Source organism: Chanodichthys erythropterus, chromosome 5 (genome assembly GCF_024489055.1).
Source record: "Chanodichthys erythropterus isolate Z2021 chromosome 5, ASM2448905v1, whole genome shotgun sequence".
Classification (NCBI taxonomy): domain Eukaryota; kingdom Metazoa; phylum Chordata; class Actinopteri; order Cypriniformes; family Xenocyprididae; genus Chanodichthys; species Chanodichthys erythropterus.
Window position 1 is genome coordinate 3076420 of NC_090225.1, and position 13266 is coordinate 3089685.

The following is a 13266-nucleotide window of genomic DNA, read 5'->3' on the forward strand; positions in this document are numbered from 1 at the left end:
CAGTGTTTGGGTAGTTTTTGTGTTACCCAGATCCTGGGTCAGACGTAACAACCCAGTGTTTGGGTAGTTTTCGTGTTACCCAGATCCTGAGTCAGACATAACAACCCAGTGTTTGGGTAGTTTTCGTGTTACCCAGATCCTGAATCAGATGTAACAACCCAGTGTTTGGGTTGATTTCGTGTTACTCAGATCCTGGGTCAGACATAACAACCCAGTGTTTGTGTCATTTTCGTGTTACCCAGCTCCTGGGTCAGACATAACAACCTAGTGTTTGGATCATTTTCGTGTTACCCAGATCCTGGGTCAGACGTAACAACCCAGTGTTTGGGTAGTTTTTGTGTTACTCAGATCCTGGATCAGACGTAACAACCCAGTGTTTGGGTACTTTTTGTGTTACCCAGATCCTGGGTCAGACTTAACAACCCAGGGGTTGAGTTATTTATCGCAGGCTTTTTGCGCCCTCTTCAGGAGAGAGCAGTGCAGCTCCGTCAAATTGGTGCATGTCTTCGGTAAAATACAGGTTTGTGTAAATTTTATTGTATCTAAAAAATCGTTATTGTTCTGTTTATCGTTTAATTTTATCCAAAGCAACATACAGGGGCGTGATGTGAGTCACAGTGTTGCATCGGTCTTTTCGCGTGAAGGAAACCCCTGATGCGTTGCATAAAATGTTATGATATCAGAATATAAATACTTAGGATGTTAAAATATGTTCTATTATTTCTGGACAGGTTATGGAGTTTCCCCGTCGAATGCGAGCCATCTCCGGCAAGAGATCCAGCGCTGTTACAGTGGAAACAGGACAACAGAGACTGGTCAATTACACCTGAATTACTTCTAAATGTTTAATTTTTACTTCTAATATTTGTTAAACAAGCTTAAATGTAAGCAGTGTTTTTAAAAGTGTTTTCATAATTTCTTTGTATGACAGCCTGGCCAAATTTGGAATGTTTCATTGCGTCATTAATCGCAAATAATACAACTGACTCAAAGCACAACGCAATATGATTACAAAAACTTTAACACATTTTTAATCACATTTGAATAAAGGGTAAAGATTACATTTTCATAATCCAGACATCACTTTTGACCACCACTGTATGTGCAAACCTGTAAACAGTCAAATTGGGAAGAGAAAGAACCATGAGCATCCCGTGGGAGTTTGTCAGAGCTGGGAAGCTTGAATGCAGGGTTAAAGGTACAGCACAGCACGTCAACACAGCGTCAGAGGGGCCGTCCTCCCTCCCTCCCTCCTGCTTTCACTGCCCGCTGCACAATGAGCCTTCCTGCCAGCTGAATGCGGTTCATGCACTCCAGCGCCACAGGAGGAAGTGCTGCATGCTTTCTTTTCCTCTTTCTTTCTCATTTCCTTCCCTTAAATCCCAGTCCTTCTCAGTCACTCTCGCAAGCTGGTTTGCAGCAGACCGCTGGCTGTAGTGATTTAACAAGAGAAGGAGGAGCTGCAGAAGCCGGCAGACGAGGAAAAGCCCCTTCTAGACTTCCTTCTCCAGGGCAGGAGGAAAAGAGACCCATGGAGAACGAGTCCCTCCCTCCTCTGCCAACATTCAGCCCGGCCGTGCCGCCGTACGTGAAGCTGGGTCTGACGGTGGCGTACACCGTCTTCTACTCGCTGCTCTTTGCGTTCGTGTACGCGCAGCTGTGGCTGGTGCTGCGATACCGACACAAGCGCTTCAGCTACCAGACTGTGTTTCTGTTCTTGTGTCTGCTGTGGGCGGCTCTGCGTGCTCTGCTCTTCTCATTTTATTTCAGAAACTGTGTGACAGCCAACACGCTGGGACCCTTCTCTTTCTGGCTGCTCTACTGTTTTCCCGTCTGCCTGCAGTTCTTCACGCTCAGCCTCATGAATCTTTATTTCGCACAGGTGAGTTAGACACAAGTGTCCTTTGAACCTTGCTATTGTGGTGATGGTAAAATCTGGTTTTAAGACTGCAGGTCACATGTAATTTTATGAGAGCGGATTACACTAACAGTAAAATATATTGGACATACTGCTCCTGCTCTTATTATTCATTATTCATTCTAAGGAGAAATTATCTGTTTTTTTATCTTTCACTAAAATGTATTAACACTGAAACGACTTTCCTTTTCACTTGACATCAATCACTCTTTTATTTATCCAACCACCTCCAGTGTTATTTTGGTATCAATTACATTTAAACTGGCTTGATGTTTGGCAATGTGCCTTTGCAACCCTGTAATGCATTTGCCTGTTTTAATTTTATTCATCACATCAAAAAGTGTGGGTTAATAAAGGTTAAAAAAGTAGGGTTAAAAACTGCCCAACTGTCCAATGCTGCCTCTATTTTATATATATATATATATATATATATATATATATATATATATATATATATATATATATATATATATATATATATATATATATATATATATATATATATATATATATATATATATATATATATATATATATATATATATATATATATATATATATATATATATATATATATATATATATATATATATATATATATATATATATATATATATATATATATATGTAATTATATAAAATATATTTAATATATATTTTTTCCCCTCTCACTAATTTGAATTACATATTTTACATTTTAGTTAAAGTTATAATAATGGTGTTGTTTGTTTATATATATATATATATATATATATATATATATATATATATATATATATATATATATATATATATATATATATATATATATATATATATATATAGGCTATATATTATTATTTAATATTATTATTATTATTATTATTATTATATTACATATTTCAATATTTTGAATGATATATTATTTTACATTTTAGTTAAAAACTAAGACAACAAAAAACTAAAATGTAAAATAATATGTCATTCAAAATATTGAAATACATATTTAGTATATGTATATTATTATTATATTACATATATATTTCAATTTCATTGAGATATTTTAAATTTTAGTTAAAGACAAAGACAACAAAAAACTAAAATGTAATATCTAATTGAAAATATTGAAATATATACATGTATTATATATTATTATATTACATATATATTTCAATCTTTTGAATGATATATTATTTTAAATTTTAGTTTGTTTTAATAATTGTGTTGTTTGTTTATATAGATATAATACATATATATGTTTATTAAAAAATACATATATATATAATTTATTTATTTTAAACAAACAAAATGACTAAAACTTTAAAATTTAAAATAATATCTCATTCAAAATATCAATTTCTGATTGATAAAATCAAGCAAATAAAATCAGATTTATCTCAGGAGTAAAACCTGTCATTTTTCATGTCTGTCTTCTTCAGCTTGACTTGTAACAGCATCTTAATCTCTCTCGGTGTGGATTATGTAATCATACTGTACATTATAGGAAAAAAAAAAATCTCCATCCATGATATTTGCTGCATATATCATATATCTAAATTATAGAGAGCTGTTATTATCGATTCACTCCTACACTAGTGCTTATGTCAATTCATGTATTGTACGTTCTCACAATTCACACTGTTCAAAAGCAGCTAGAGATGTTGCAGTACAGAAATATTCTTCCTGTTTTATTGTGATTAAAGCTGCCTATGCAAATGAATCATATATGTGGGAGTGCAGCACGAGTAAAAAAAGAGAAGTGAAATCATTCACTGCGGTCTGATGCATTTACACTCACTGTAAAAGACACTACAGTAAAAAAACTGTGAATTATTTACAGCGAGTCACCAACTGATTTAAATTTAACAATACCTATTTTAAATGTTCGAAAAGCAACTGTCCACTTACTTTTGGCATGTAATATACAGTAAGAACATTTAAGAAAAATACTATCCTGTTGTCACTGTTTTTTAAAGTGCATTTTTTGGAATAAAAGAGCTTTTACTGTAGAATGAACTGGATAATAAGTGTCAGATCAGGTTGAAATAGATTATTAAGTTACCAACTGCACATTTTCACTCTTTACAGTATATAATAACACACTTTAGTCCCTCACACTGCCTGAATCAGATCTTATGTAATAAGAGCATGTTGATATGTCAATGTTTATAATGGAGGCGAGCAGTAAACCTGAGAAGCGCTTGCTTAACAATCTTGCATTAACAATGTTATGATGAAAGTGTGTGGTGACCTGAATGTTATGATCCTGAATGTGTTATTCTTGGCTTAAAAATGCTTTTTGCATGTGATATTTACACTAACATGCTTGTTTTCTGGGACAGGTCATTTTCAAGGCCAAGTCTAAATATTCACCAGAACTTCAGAAGTACAGGTGAATATGGATCCATAATATATATATATATATATATATAGCACACCTTCAGAGGTCTAGAGGAGTCCATCCTCGACAGGTCAGGGCTGTTTTGGCAGCAAAAGGGGACCAACATAATATTAGGAAGGTGGTCGTAATGTTATCCCTGATTGGTGTGTGTATATATATATATATACAGTATATATATATTCTTTCATGCATTTACTGTAATAATGCACTAGCAGCATGTTACACAGTATTTAACTGAACTCTGTTTTGAGAGCTGCACTCGTAATAAACGCTGTCATGTGTCGTCAGGCTGCCGCTGTACCTGCTGTTCCTATGCATCAGCATCATCTTCCTGCTGGTGAACCTGACCTGTGCGCTGCTGGTGAAGATGACAAAGGCAGACACAGAGACTGTAGTGCTGGTGCGTGTGGCCATCAACGACACTTTGTTTGTCCTCTGTGCCATCTCTCTCTCACTGTGTCTCTACAAGATCGCCAAGATGTCTTTGGCCAACATCTACCTGGAGTCCAAGGTAACGAAACACAAATATGACAAATTAAAACAGATGAAAGCTGTGATACATTTTACAGAAATATTAAAGTCAACATGAATATACTATAATACAGAAGAAGATGGGTGTGTTTTTTGTCTCTTTCTTTAAAAAGCGAGCTAACAATATCCTTTCCCATCAAGTTAAAAATGTTATTTCTGAATGTTCAAAAAGTGTCATATGTTTAAAAAATGTTTTTTTCTTAGTTATTCAAGCATTAAATGAACATTCCATTTTGCAAACATTATGAGAAATGTTACTTTTGAATGTTCTCTGAACAGTAGTAACATTTAAAAAATGTTAGATGAACGTCCAACTAAAACATTTCAAGAAAAAGCACTCTATTAAGGACATTTTGAGAACATTATTAAAGACCAGATAACTCTAAACGAACATTCTCAACGTTTGTTCATAACTTTGAGAGAACCTTCACAGTAAAATCTCCAGAGTTAAATCAACTCTGCTCAGAGTACATATGGTCCCTCTGTAAATAGTGTTAAAATAACACTGAAGCAGAGTTAAAGTTAATGAGATAATTAAGCAATTAATAAGGCTGTGACTGAAGTCAGTTGTTGTTCTTGTGTTTCTCATTTCTTCAGTGATTCTGCTTGTTAACAGCAGGTGTTCATCACTAATGCACAATCATCACTTAATTAATTGCTTAATTATTTCATTAACTTTAACTCTGCTTCAGTGTTATTTTAACACTATTTAGAGAGGGACCATGCATACTCTAAGCAGAGTTGATTTAACTCTAGGGATTTTGCTTTGTTGCCAGAATAGTTGTTAAAGGTCTGAGATCATTCTCTGTTAGTTGGCTTGAAAGTTTTTGAACATCTGAACAAATGAATGATCCAAAGCTTTTTAATGGGCTAACCAGAAGGAAATTATCTCTAAAGATGGTATGGAAAAGTGTATTTTCCATACATTCCCCTGGTGTCAGTCTTTGAAAGTTTGTTGTCTTTTGACAATGCACCAGTCTTCCCAAGTCCACTTGTACATGCAAATCAAGATTATTTAACATTTTAAATAGATTTTTGTTGTTATTGTTTTTCAATTTAACCCCCCACAGAGTGGAATAGATCATAAAGTCAATGTAAATATCTGTATATTTTATCCATTGTAAAATGAATCGGATGGTGTTTCGTACCAGAATTGAGTCAGATCTGACGTCTCATCGTCTCATCTCATCTGTCTAGGGAACATCTGTGTGTCAGGTGACTGTAATCGGAGTGACAGTGATCCTGCTGTACTCGTCCCGCGCGTGCTACAACTTAGTGGTGCTGGCACTGACAAAAGTCAAGAGCATCAACTCATTCAACTACGACTGGTACAACGTATCAGACCAAGTACGTGCCAAATACCCATAACAGAAAGGTGACAAATGTTCCAGGTTCAATGCAAATTAAACTCTAGTGACAATTTTTATAATTGCATCAAATGCCAATTACCACAGAATAAAATTGTGGTTAAAGTAATGCATTTAAAATGCAAGTAAATTGAGCTAGCGTACTTTTATTTTCATTTTGATTAATTAATGTGTCTTGATGAATATTGCTGATTTACTTTATTCTACAGGCAGATCTGAAGTCGACATTAGGTGATGCTGGTTACGTGGTTTTTGGGGTGATTCTGTTTGTTTGGGAGCTGCTGCCCACTTCCCTGGTGGTCTTCTTTTTCAGAGTCCGCAAGCCGGCTCAGGATCGGGTACGAGATTTATGATGTGACACTGAAGATTATACATCACAGAAATAAATTACAATTTCAATAGCATGCTGAAAACTGACCCTCTCATCTCTCTGGTTTTCAGAGTGCAGCAGTGATCCCTGGGCACATGTTCTCATCTAGAGCTTATTTCTTTGACAACCCCCGGCGTTATGACAGCGATGATGACCTCGCATGGAGTATCATCCCACAAAACATTCAAGCCAGGTATGTCAGTCAAGTTTGGTGCTCAGTCTTAAATGCAAATGCAAAACCTAACAAAATTAAGTAATTATGTCTGAAAACACTGTTCTCAGCAACTATGGAATACACAACCCTGTATATATATTTATATAGGGCTTTATAGTGGTTACATCATGGCATTACAGATGATTTTCTTTATTTCTTTCCACCAGATGACACCAATTCAGTGGATTTTAAAGGATTAGAATTAGAATTTGAATGTTTATGTCTTTCTTTCTTCAGTGTGAAATGGTTTTTGAGGAAAACATTCCAGGATTTTTCTCCATATAGTGGACTTCACTGGAGTTCAACGGGTTGAAGGTCCAAATGTCAGTTTCAGTGCAGCTTCAAAGAGCTCTACATGATCCCAGATGAGGAATAAGAGTCTTATCTAGCAAAACAGTCGTTTAGAAACAATCGTATAGATATTTTTTAACCACGCATTGCGTAATCACATTGGAAAGGTCACGCGTGACGTAGGCGGAAAAACTGATCCATTGTCTACAAAGCGAACATGCAAAGACTAAGGGCCTGTTTAAACCTGGTCACTTCATGCGTTTTCTCTGACTGGATAGCTACCTGATTTATAAAATCGATTGCATTTACACTTGGCCACATAAATATGTTTTCGCAAAATGGATATAAATCCGATCTTCAATTCCTGCGCTATATGCAGATTTCATGGAGTTTATGTCACCGAAAGCAACAAATATGAGCTGCATTTTATTGATCAGTTAATTTCAAAATCAAAGACGGCAATAGGAGAGAGCGCGGCAGCATCATTTAGTCTCATTACTTTTAAAGGTGCCATCGAACATTTTTTTACAAGATGTAATATAAGTCTAAGGTGTCCCCTGAATGTGTCTGTGAAGTTGCAGCTCAAAATACCCCATAGATTTTTTTTTAATTCATTGTTTTAACTGCCTATTTTGAGGCATAATTAGAAATGCGCCGATTCAGGCTGCGGCCCCTTTAAATCTCGCGCTCCCCCTCCCGAGCTCTGACTCTATCACAGCATAAACAAAGTTCACACAGCTAATATAACCCTCAAAATGGATCTTTACAAAGTGTTCGTCATGCAGCATTGTCTTATCGCGTAAGTACGGTATTTATTTGGATGTTTACATTTGATTCTGAATGAGTTTGAGGCTATATGCTCCGTGGCTAAAGCTAACATTACACACTGTTGGAGAGATTTAGAAAGAATGAAGTTGTGTTTATGAATTATACAGACTGCAAGTGTTTAAAAATTAAAATAGCGGTGGCTCTTGTCTCTGTGAATACAGTAATAACGATGGTAACTTTAACCACATTTAACAGTACATTAGCAACATGCTAACGAAACATTTAGAAAGACAATTTACAAATATCACTAAAAATATCATGTAATCATGGATCATGTCAGTTATTATTGCTCCATCTGTCATTTTTCGCTATTGTTCTTGCTTGCTTACCTAGTCTGATGATTCAGCTGTGCACAGATCCAGACGTTAATACTGGCTGCCCTTGTGTAATGCCTTGAACATGGGCTGGCATATGCAAATATTGGGGGCGTACATATTAATGATCCCGACTGTTACGTAACAGTCGGCGTTATGTTGAGATTCGCCTGTTCTTCAGAGGTCTGATTAGATTTATATAAGAAGGAAGTAACAATGGAGTTTGAGACTTGGAGTTTGAGCCAATTCGATGGCACCTTTAATGAAGATGATTGTGTTTTGAGCGCCTGCGACTTACTTTCAGTTTGATTTGTGGCAGTCTGCGCGTTGTCTTGCTGAAGAGATTCTCCTCTGTGGCGATGCGTGATGCAGTAGTGCTGTCATATCTGTCTATAACATGTTATTTAGCGTATAACAAACTCTCATGCATTTATTTTTAGTATTTTTGGGATGAGTTCAATTTAAATATGTGGTTTCAACAACCACATGCATTTAGACCTGTTAAGTTTTAACTGGAATGCATCAGACCGCCTCCTGAATTGGTTTGAGTGATCTGATTTATATACATCTCGAATGCGTTTCGGAAGGCATTTAGACCTGGCCTTTCGGATAGCTATCCGATCAGAGAAAATGCATGAAGTGACCAGGTGTAAACAGGCCCCAAGTCAAACGCCCTTTACAAAAAAAGGTAAAACAATGATGTTGGATGATTTTTTCGCCCTACCGTGGTACTTCCGCCTACGTCACACGTGACCTTTCCAACATGATTACATAATGCGTGGTGCATCACTGAGCAGTGCAAGACGAGCATTTGTGGTTAAAAAGTATATAATTGTAATTTTTTTTAGAAAACGACTGATTGTTTCTCTAGATAATACTCTTATTCCTCGTCTGGGATCATGTAGAGCTCTTTGAAACTGACATTTGGACCTTCAACCCGTTGAACCCCAGTGAAGTCCACTATATGGAGAAAAATCCTGGAATGTTTTCATCACAAAACATTTCTTTTCCACTGAAGAAAGAAAGACAATTTAATTCTGAAGTGAACTTTAAATACTTTTGCTCTATTTTTGACTTACTGCATAAATTGCAATATTTTATATAAAAATAAATGCCTCAAAATGCAAAATATTAAAGAAAAATATTATTGTATATTATAATATAGCACATTTATTTCATTGAGGTTCATCAAGGTATGAGTGTGACCCCTAAATGAGGAGCACCAGAGGATTCATGTGACCACAGCAGTTTAATGCATCACCTGTTGCTTTTCATTCACAGTCTTACGCCGGACAGCTATGACTGGAGCTCTCAGAACAACAGTTTCACCGCCTACGTCGAAAGTGAAGACTCTCGTCTAGTGCCAGAGGAGTTAAATCCCTACTAGAACTTTCCCATTGAGGAGTCTGATTATTTTGCACATTCCCCATCACTGTGGAGTCAGTCATGGGTAATAGTACATTTCCACAGATATTTATTAAGGTATCTCAATATAATACCACAGTTGGGCTCTGGAAGCAAAACTACCAATCATTTTCTCTATAAAGAATTAAAATCTTACCAATAATGTGCAGAGTTGCAGAGTGAAGCGCTGCGTTATGTTTCCGTAGAATTAAATGTGATTTCAAAAACACTACCCATAATCCTGGGGTGAGATCAATCAGAGAAGTCCCATGATGCACGGCAAATTAATTAATCGAGTCTCCCTACATTCCACATACTAATACTTGTATTTGTATTAAACATTAGTTTTTAAATATCATAAATATATTTATTTACATATAAACCTAAAATATATTTTATAATCAGTGACTTTAAGTCAATAGTTTTATATTGTACAGTTGTTTTTGCTTCGATTTTTTGCAATGCGTTACGGGAAAAGTAGTTCATTGCCTCATTAAAGAAATTAAATACAATTTCTTCATCTTTTCATCCTATAGAGAAAATGAATGGGAAAATTATTTCATAATCAATGCTGCCAAAAGCATGCATTCATCATTGCGTTATATTCTTTAAACTTTTAGGCCAGTAGTATTCGCCTCAGATTCTACTCTGAATCAAGCTATTTTTCTGAGTTTACACTGTCAATTATATACATAAGCATATATATATTAATATATTATGTATACTAGATAAGTATACTAACATTCTGAAACCTTTTGTTGCTCTTTTCATGTTGCTGCTCTATAAACAAAATCAGCTTCTTCATTTCAGTTCTATTCAGATTTAGGACACAAACCTGTTTAACAAAACTTGGCCTGAACTGTGAAACATCACGTGGAAAATTTCTATTTTTGGAGATACACATTTTTCTATAGACAAAATGCATTAACAGAATGATAATTTTATGAAGAATAAAATAAAAATATTTATTTTGAAATGTTCAGAATTAGGAGTTGGAATGTTGTCCATTGTTTTTATAAATACATTTTTAGTGTTTGATTGTACAGTTTGTATCTTTGTTGGCTTTTGCACTCATGTGTCACTTTGTAAGACTTTTTGTTTTCTACATTAATAAAAGAGAAATGATCAAACCCTATGGCTGTTTAGACCACTGGATTAGATTACCTGCATTATTTCAGCATAAAAAAAAAAAGACTGATTTTATAGGTTATAACATTATCAAGTGAACAAATATAATGCTGAGTAAACTTCTGACAGTGAGAGGCAGGATGTGCTTTCTACTACGGTAAACAATGAAAGTGATGTTGTTCTTGCCAATAATATACTCATTCATATCTTTTTTTAGATGCACACTGTAGCTGCTCGTCCATTATAAAAGAGTGTTGTTTTGTCTAAAGCCTCCATTCAGTCAGACGTACAACAGAGCGCTTGGGCTCACAGTGACGTACTGTAAGCGCTGGCATGTGTCTCTCTGGGAAAAGAAAGCTTCATATATAATCTGTGATATTTAAATACAGCACCGCTTGAAAGTCTGTGAACCCCTCGCAGAATCTGTGAAATTTTTTGACAAAATAAGAGAGATCATACAAAATGCATGTTAATTTTTGTTTAGTACTGTCCTGATTAAGATATTTTACATAAAAGATGTTTACACATAATTCACAAGACAAAAAAATAGCTGAATTTATTAAAACAACCCCATTCATAAGTATGTGAAGCATTGATTCTCAATACTGTGTGTGGTTACCTGATGATCCACGACTGTTTTTGTGTTTTGTGATGGTTGTTCATGAGTCTCTTATTTGTTCTGAGCAGTTAAACTGAGCTCTGTTCTTCAGAAAAACTCCTCCAGCTCCTGCAGATCCATCAGTTTTCAAGCATTTTTGCATATTTGAACCCTTTCCAGCAGTGACTGAATGATTTTGAGATTCATCTTTTCACACTGAGGACGACTGAGGGACTCAAACTCAACTATTAAAAAAGGTTCAAACATTCACTGATGCTCCAGAAGGAAACACGATGCATTAAGAGCCGAGGGGTGAAAACTTTTGCAATTTGAATATCAAGGTAAATTGTACTTCATTTGTCTTCCAGGAAACATGCAAGTATCTTCTGTTGCTTCCGAAGAGCAATAGTAATGAAAAAAAAAAAGATATTTAAACAAAATAAGAAAAATGTGGACTTCTTCATCCGGTTCAAAAGTTTTCACCCCCCGACTCTTAATGCATCGTGTTTCCTTCTGGAGCATCAGTGAATGTTTGAACCTTTTTTAATAGTTGAGTCCCTCGATTGTCCTCAGTGTGAAAAATCAATCATTCAGTCACTGCTGGAAAGGGTTCAAATATGCAAAAATGCTTGAAAACTGATGAATCTGCAGGAGCTGGAGGATTTTTCTGAAGATCAGAGCTCAGTTTAACTGCTCAGAACAAACAAGAGACTCATGAACAACCATCACAAAACACAAAAACAGTCGTGGATCATCAGGTGACCACACACAGTATTGAGAATCAATGCTTCACATACTTATGAATGGGGTTATTTTAAGAAATTCAGCTATTGTTTTGTCTTGTGAACTAAATGCAAACATCTTTTATGTGAAATATCTTACTCAGGACAGTACTAAATAAAAATAACATGCATTTTGTATGATCTCTCTTATTTTATTAAAATTTTTCACATTTTCACAGATTCTGCAAGGGGTTCACAGACTTTCAAGTGGCACTGTATTATACAATCCGGTCTAGTAATTTGAATACGTGGACAAATGATGCTATAAATGATCAATTACTCACCCTCATGTTGTTCCTAATCCATATGACTTTCTTTCTTCGGTGGAGCATAAATTGACAAATTCTGCAGAATGTTCATGCTGCTCTTTTCCATGAAATGAAAGGACAAATAAGCACCGTGAATGTTCAGTTTGTCTAAGTATTCAATTTTTTTATTTATCCATGCATTTCAACATGTTTTTCTGGCTTTAAAAAAAATCATGCTTGAGGTATAGTGTAATTTTTATGTTATAAAATGGCTAGTTTCGCAACTTGATTATGATTGGTTGAGCTGTTTTCGAAGCTGTTGTCATGCTCTCAGAATTATCGTAGTTTCTTAGGTAAAAATTGCAAATGTAATGTTAAGCCCAGCTTTCTCGAAAGTTGAATGTGATGAGCTCCTAATCACGACTTCAGAAGTGGGAGTGACTTCATCACATTTCTGACAGCTCGTGAAGGCAGCATTCGCCTGTGACCGCATTACATCAGTATTACTGCGCCACAGCGTCATTCCGCTTCAGAAGAACTACAATGTTTGGCGGAAGAATAATATTTTTTATTTAATAGCATATTACCTTTTTGTGTCTGTGTTTATTTTATGAAAATTTGCCATAAAATCTTTATAAAAGCAATAAGAGCCGTGATTTACAGTTAATTTAGAACATCTTAAGGGAGTTAAAGGCACTTTCCCGCGCGTCCTGCATAACAACGCACTTTAGCCGTTGTAAATTAACTGTAAACAACGGCTTCACAGGGCTTATTGAACAAAACATGAATTTCTCTTCGAGTAATGTTAAAAACAAAACCTATTTCTTCACAAAAATCCAAAACAGCTATTCTAAAAACACATGAATAACCTACTGTCAAAATATTTCTATTTG

General features: G+C 35.2%; 1 protein-coding gene across 1 annotated transcript; it reads left to right on the plus strand.

The window, feature by feature from the left end:
• The first annotated feature begins 1192 nt into the window (after positions 1–1192).
• Positions 1193–10741, plus strand: gpr137ba (G protein-coupled receptor 137Ba). Its single transcript, XM_067385068.1, has 7 exons — positions 1193–1882; positions 4240–4289; positions 4587–4809; positions 6027–6176; positions 6406–6534; positions 6638–6759; positions 9495–10741. The coding sequence occupies exons 1-7, from the start codon at positions 1298–1300 to the stop codon at positions 9598–9600; spliced, it is 1365 nt and encodes a 454-aa protein (XP_067241169.1). The 5' UTR covers positions 1193–1297; the 3' UTR covers positions 9601–10741.
• Positions 10742–13266: the final 2525 nt, after the last annotated feature.

What these genes read in the sequence shown, in the direction of transcription:
- gpr137ba (XM_067385068.1), top strand. Translation starts at nt 1,298, where the DNA reads ATGCGGTTCATGCACTCCAGCGCCACAGGAGGAAGTGCTGCATGCTTT. An exon ending in CCAGAACTTCAGAAGTACAG is followed by an intron (nt 4,290 to 4,586) that starts GTGAATATGGAT and finishes ATGTGTCGTCAG; the next exon opens with GCTGCCGCTGTACCTGCTGT. An exon ending in ACATCTACCTGGAGTCCAAG is followed by an intron (nt 4,810 to 6,026) that starts GTAACGAAACAC and finishes TCATCTGTCTAG; the next exon opens with GGAACATCTGTGTGTCAGGT.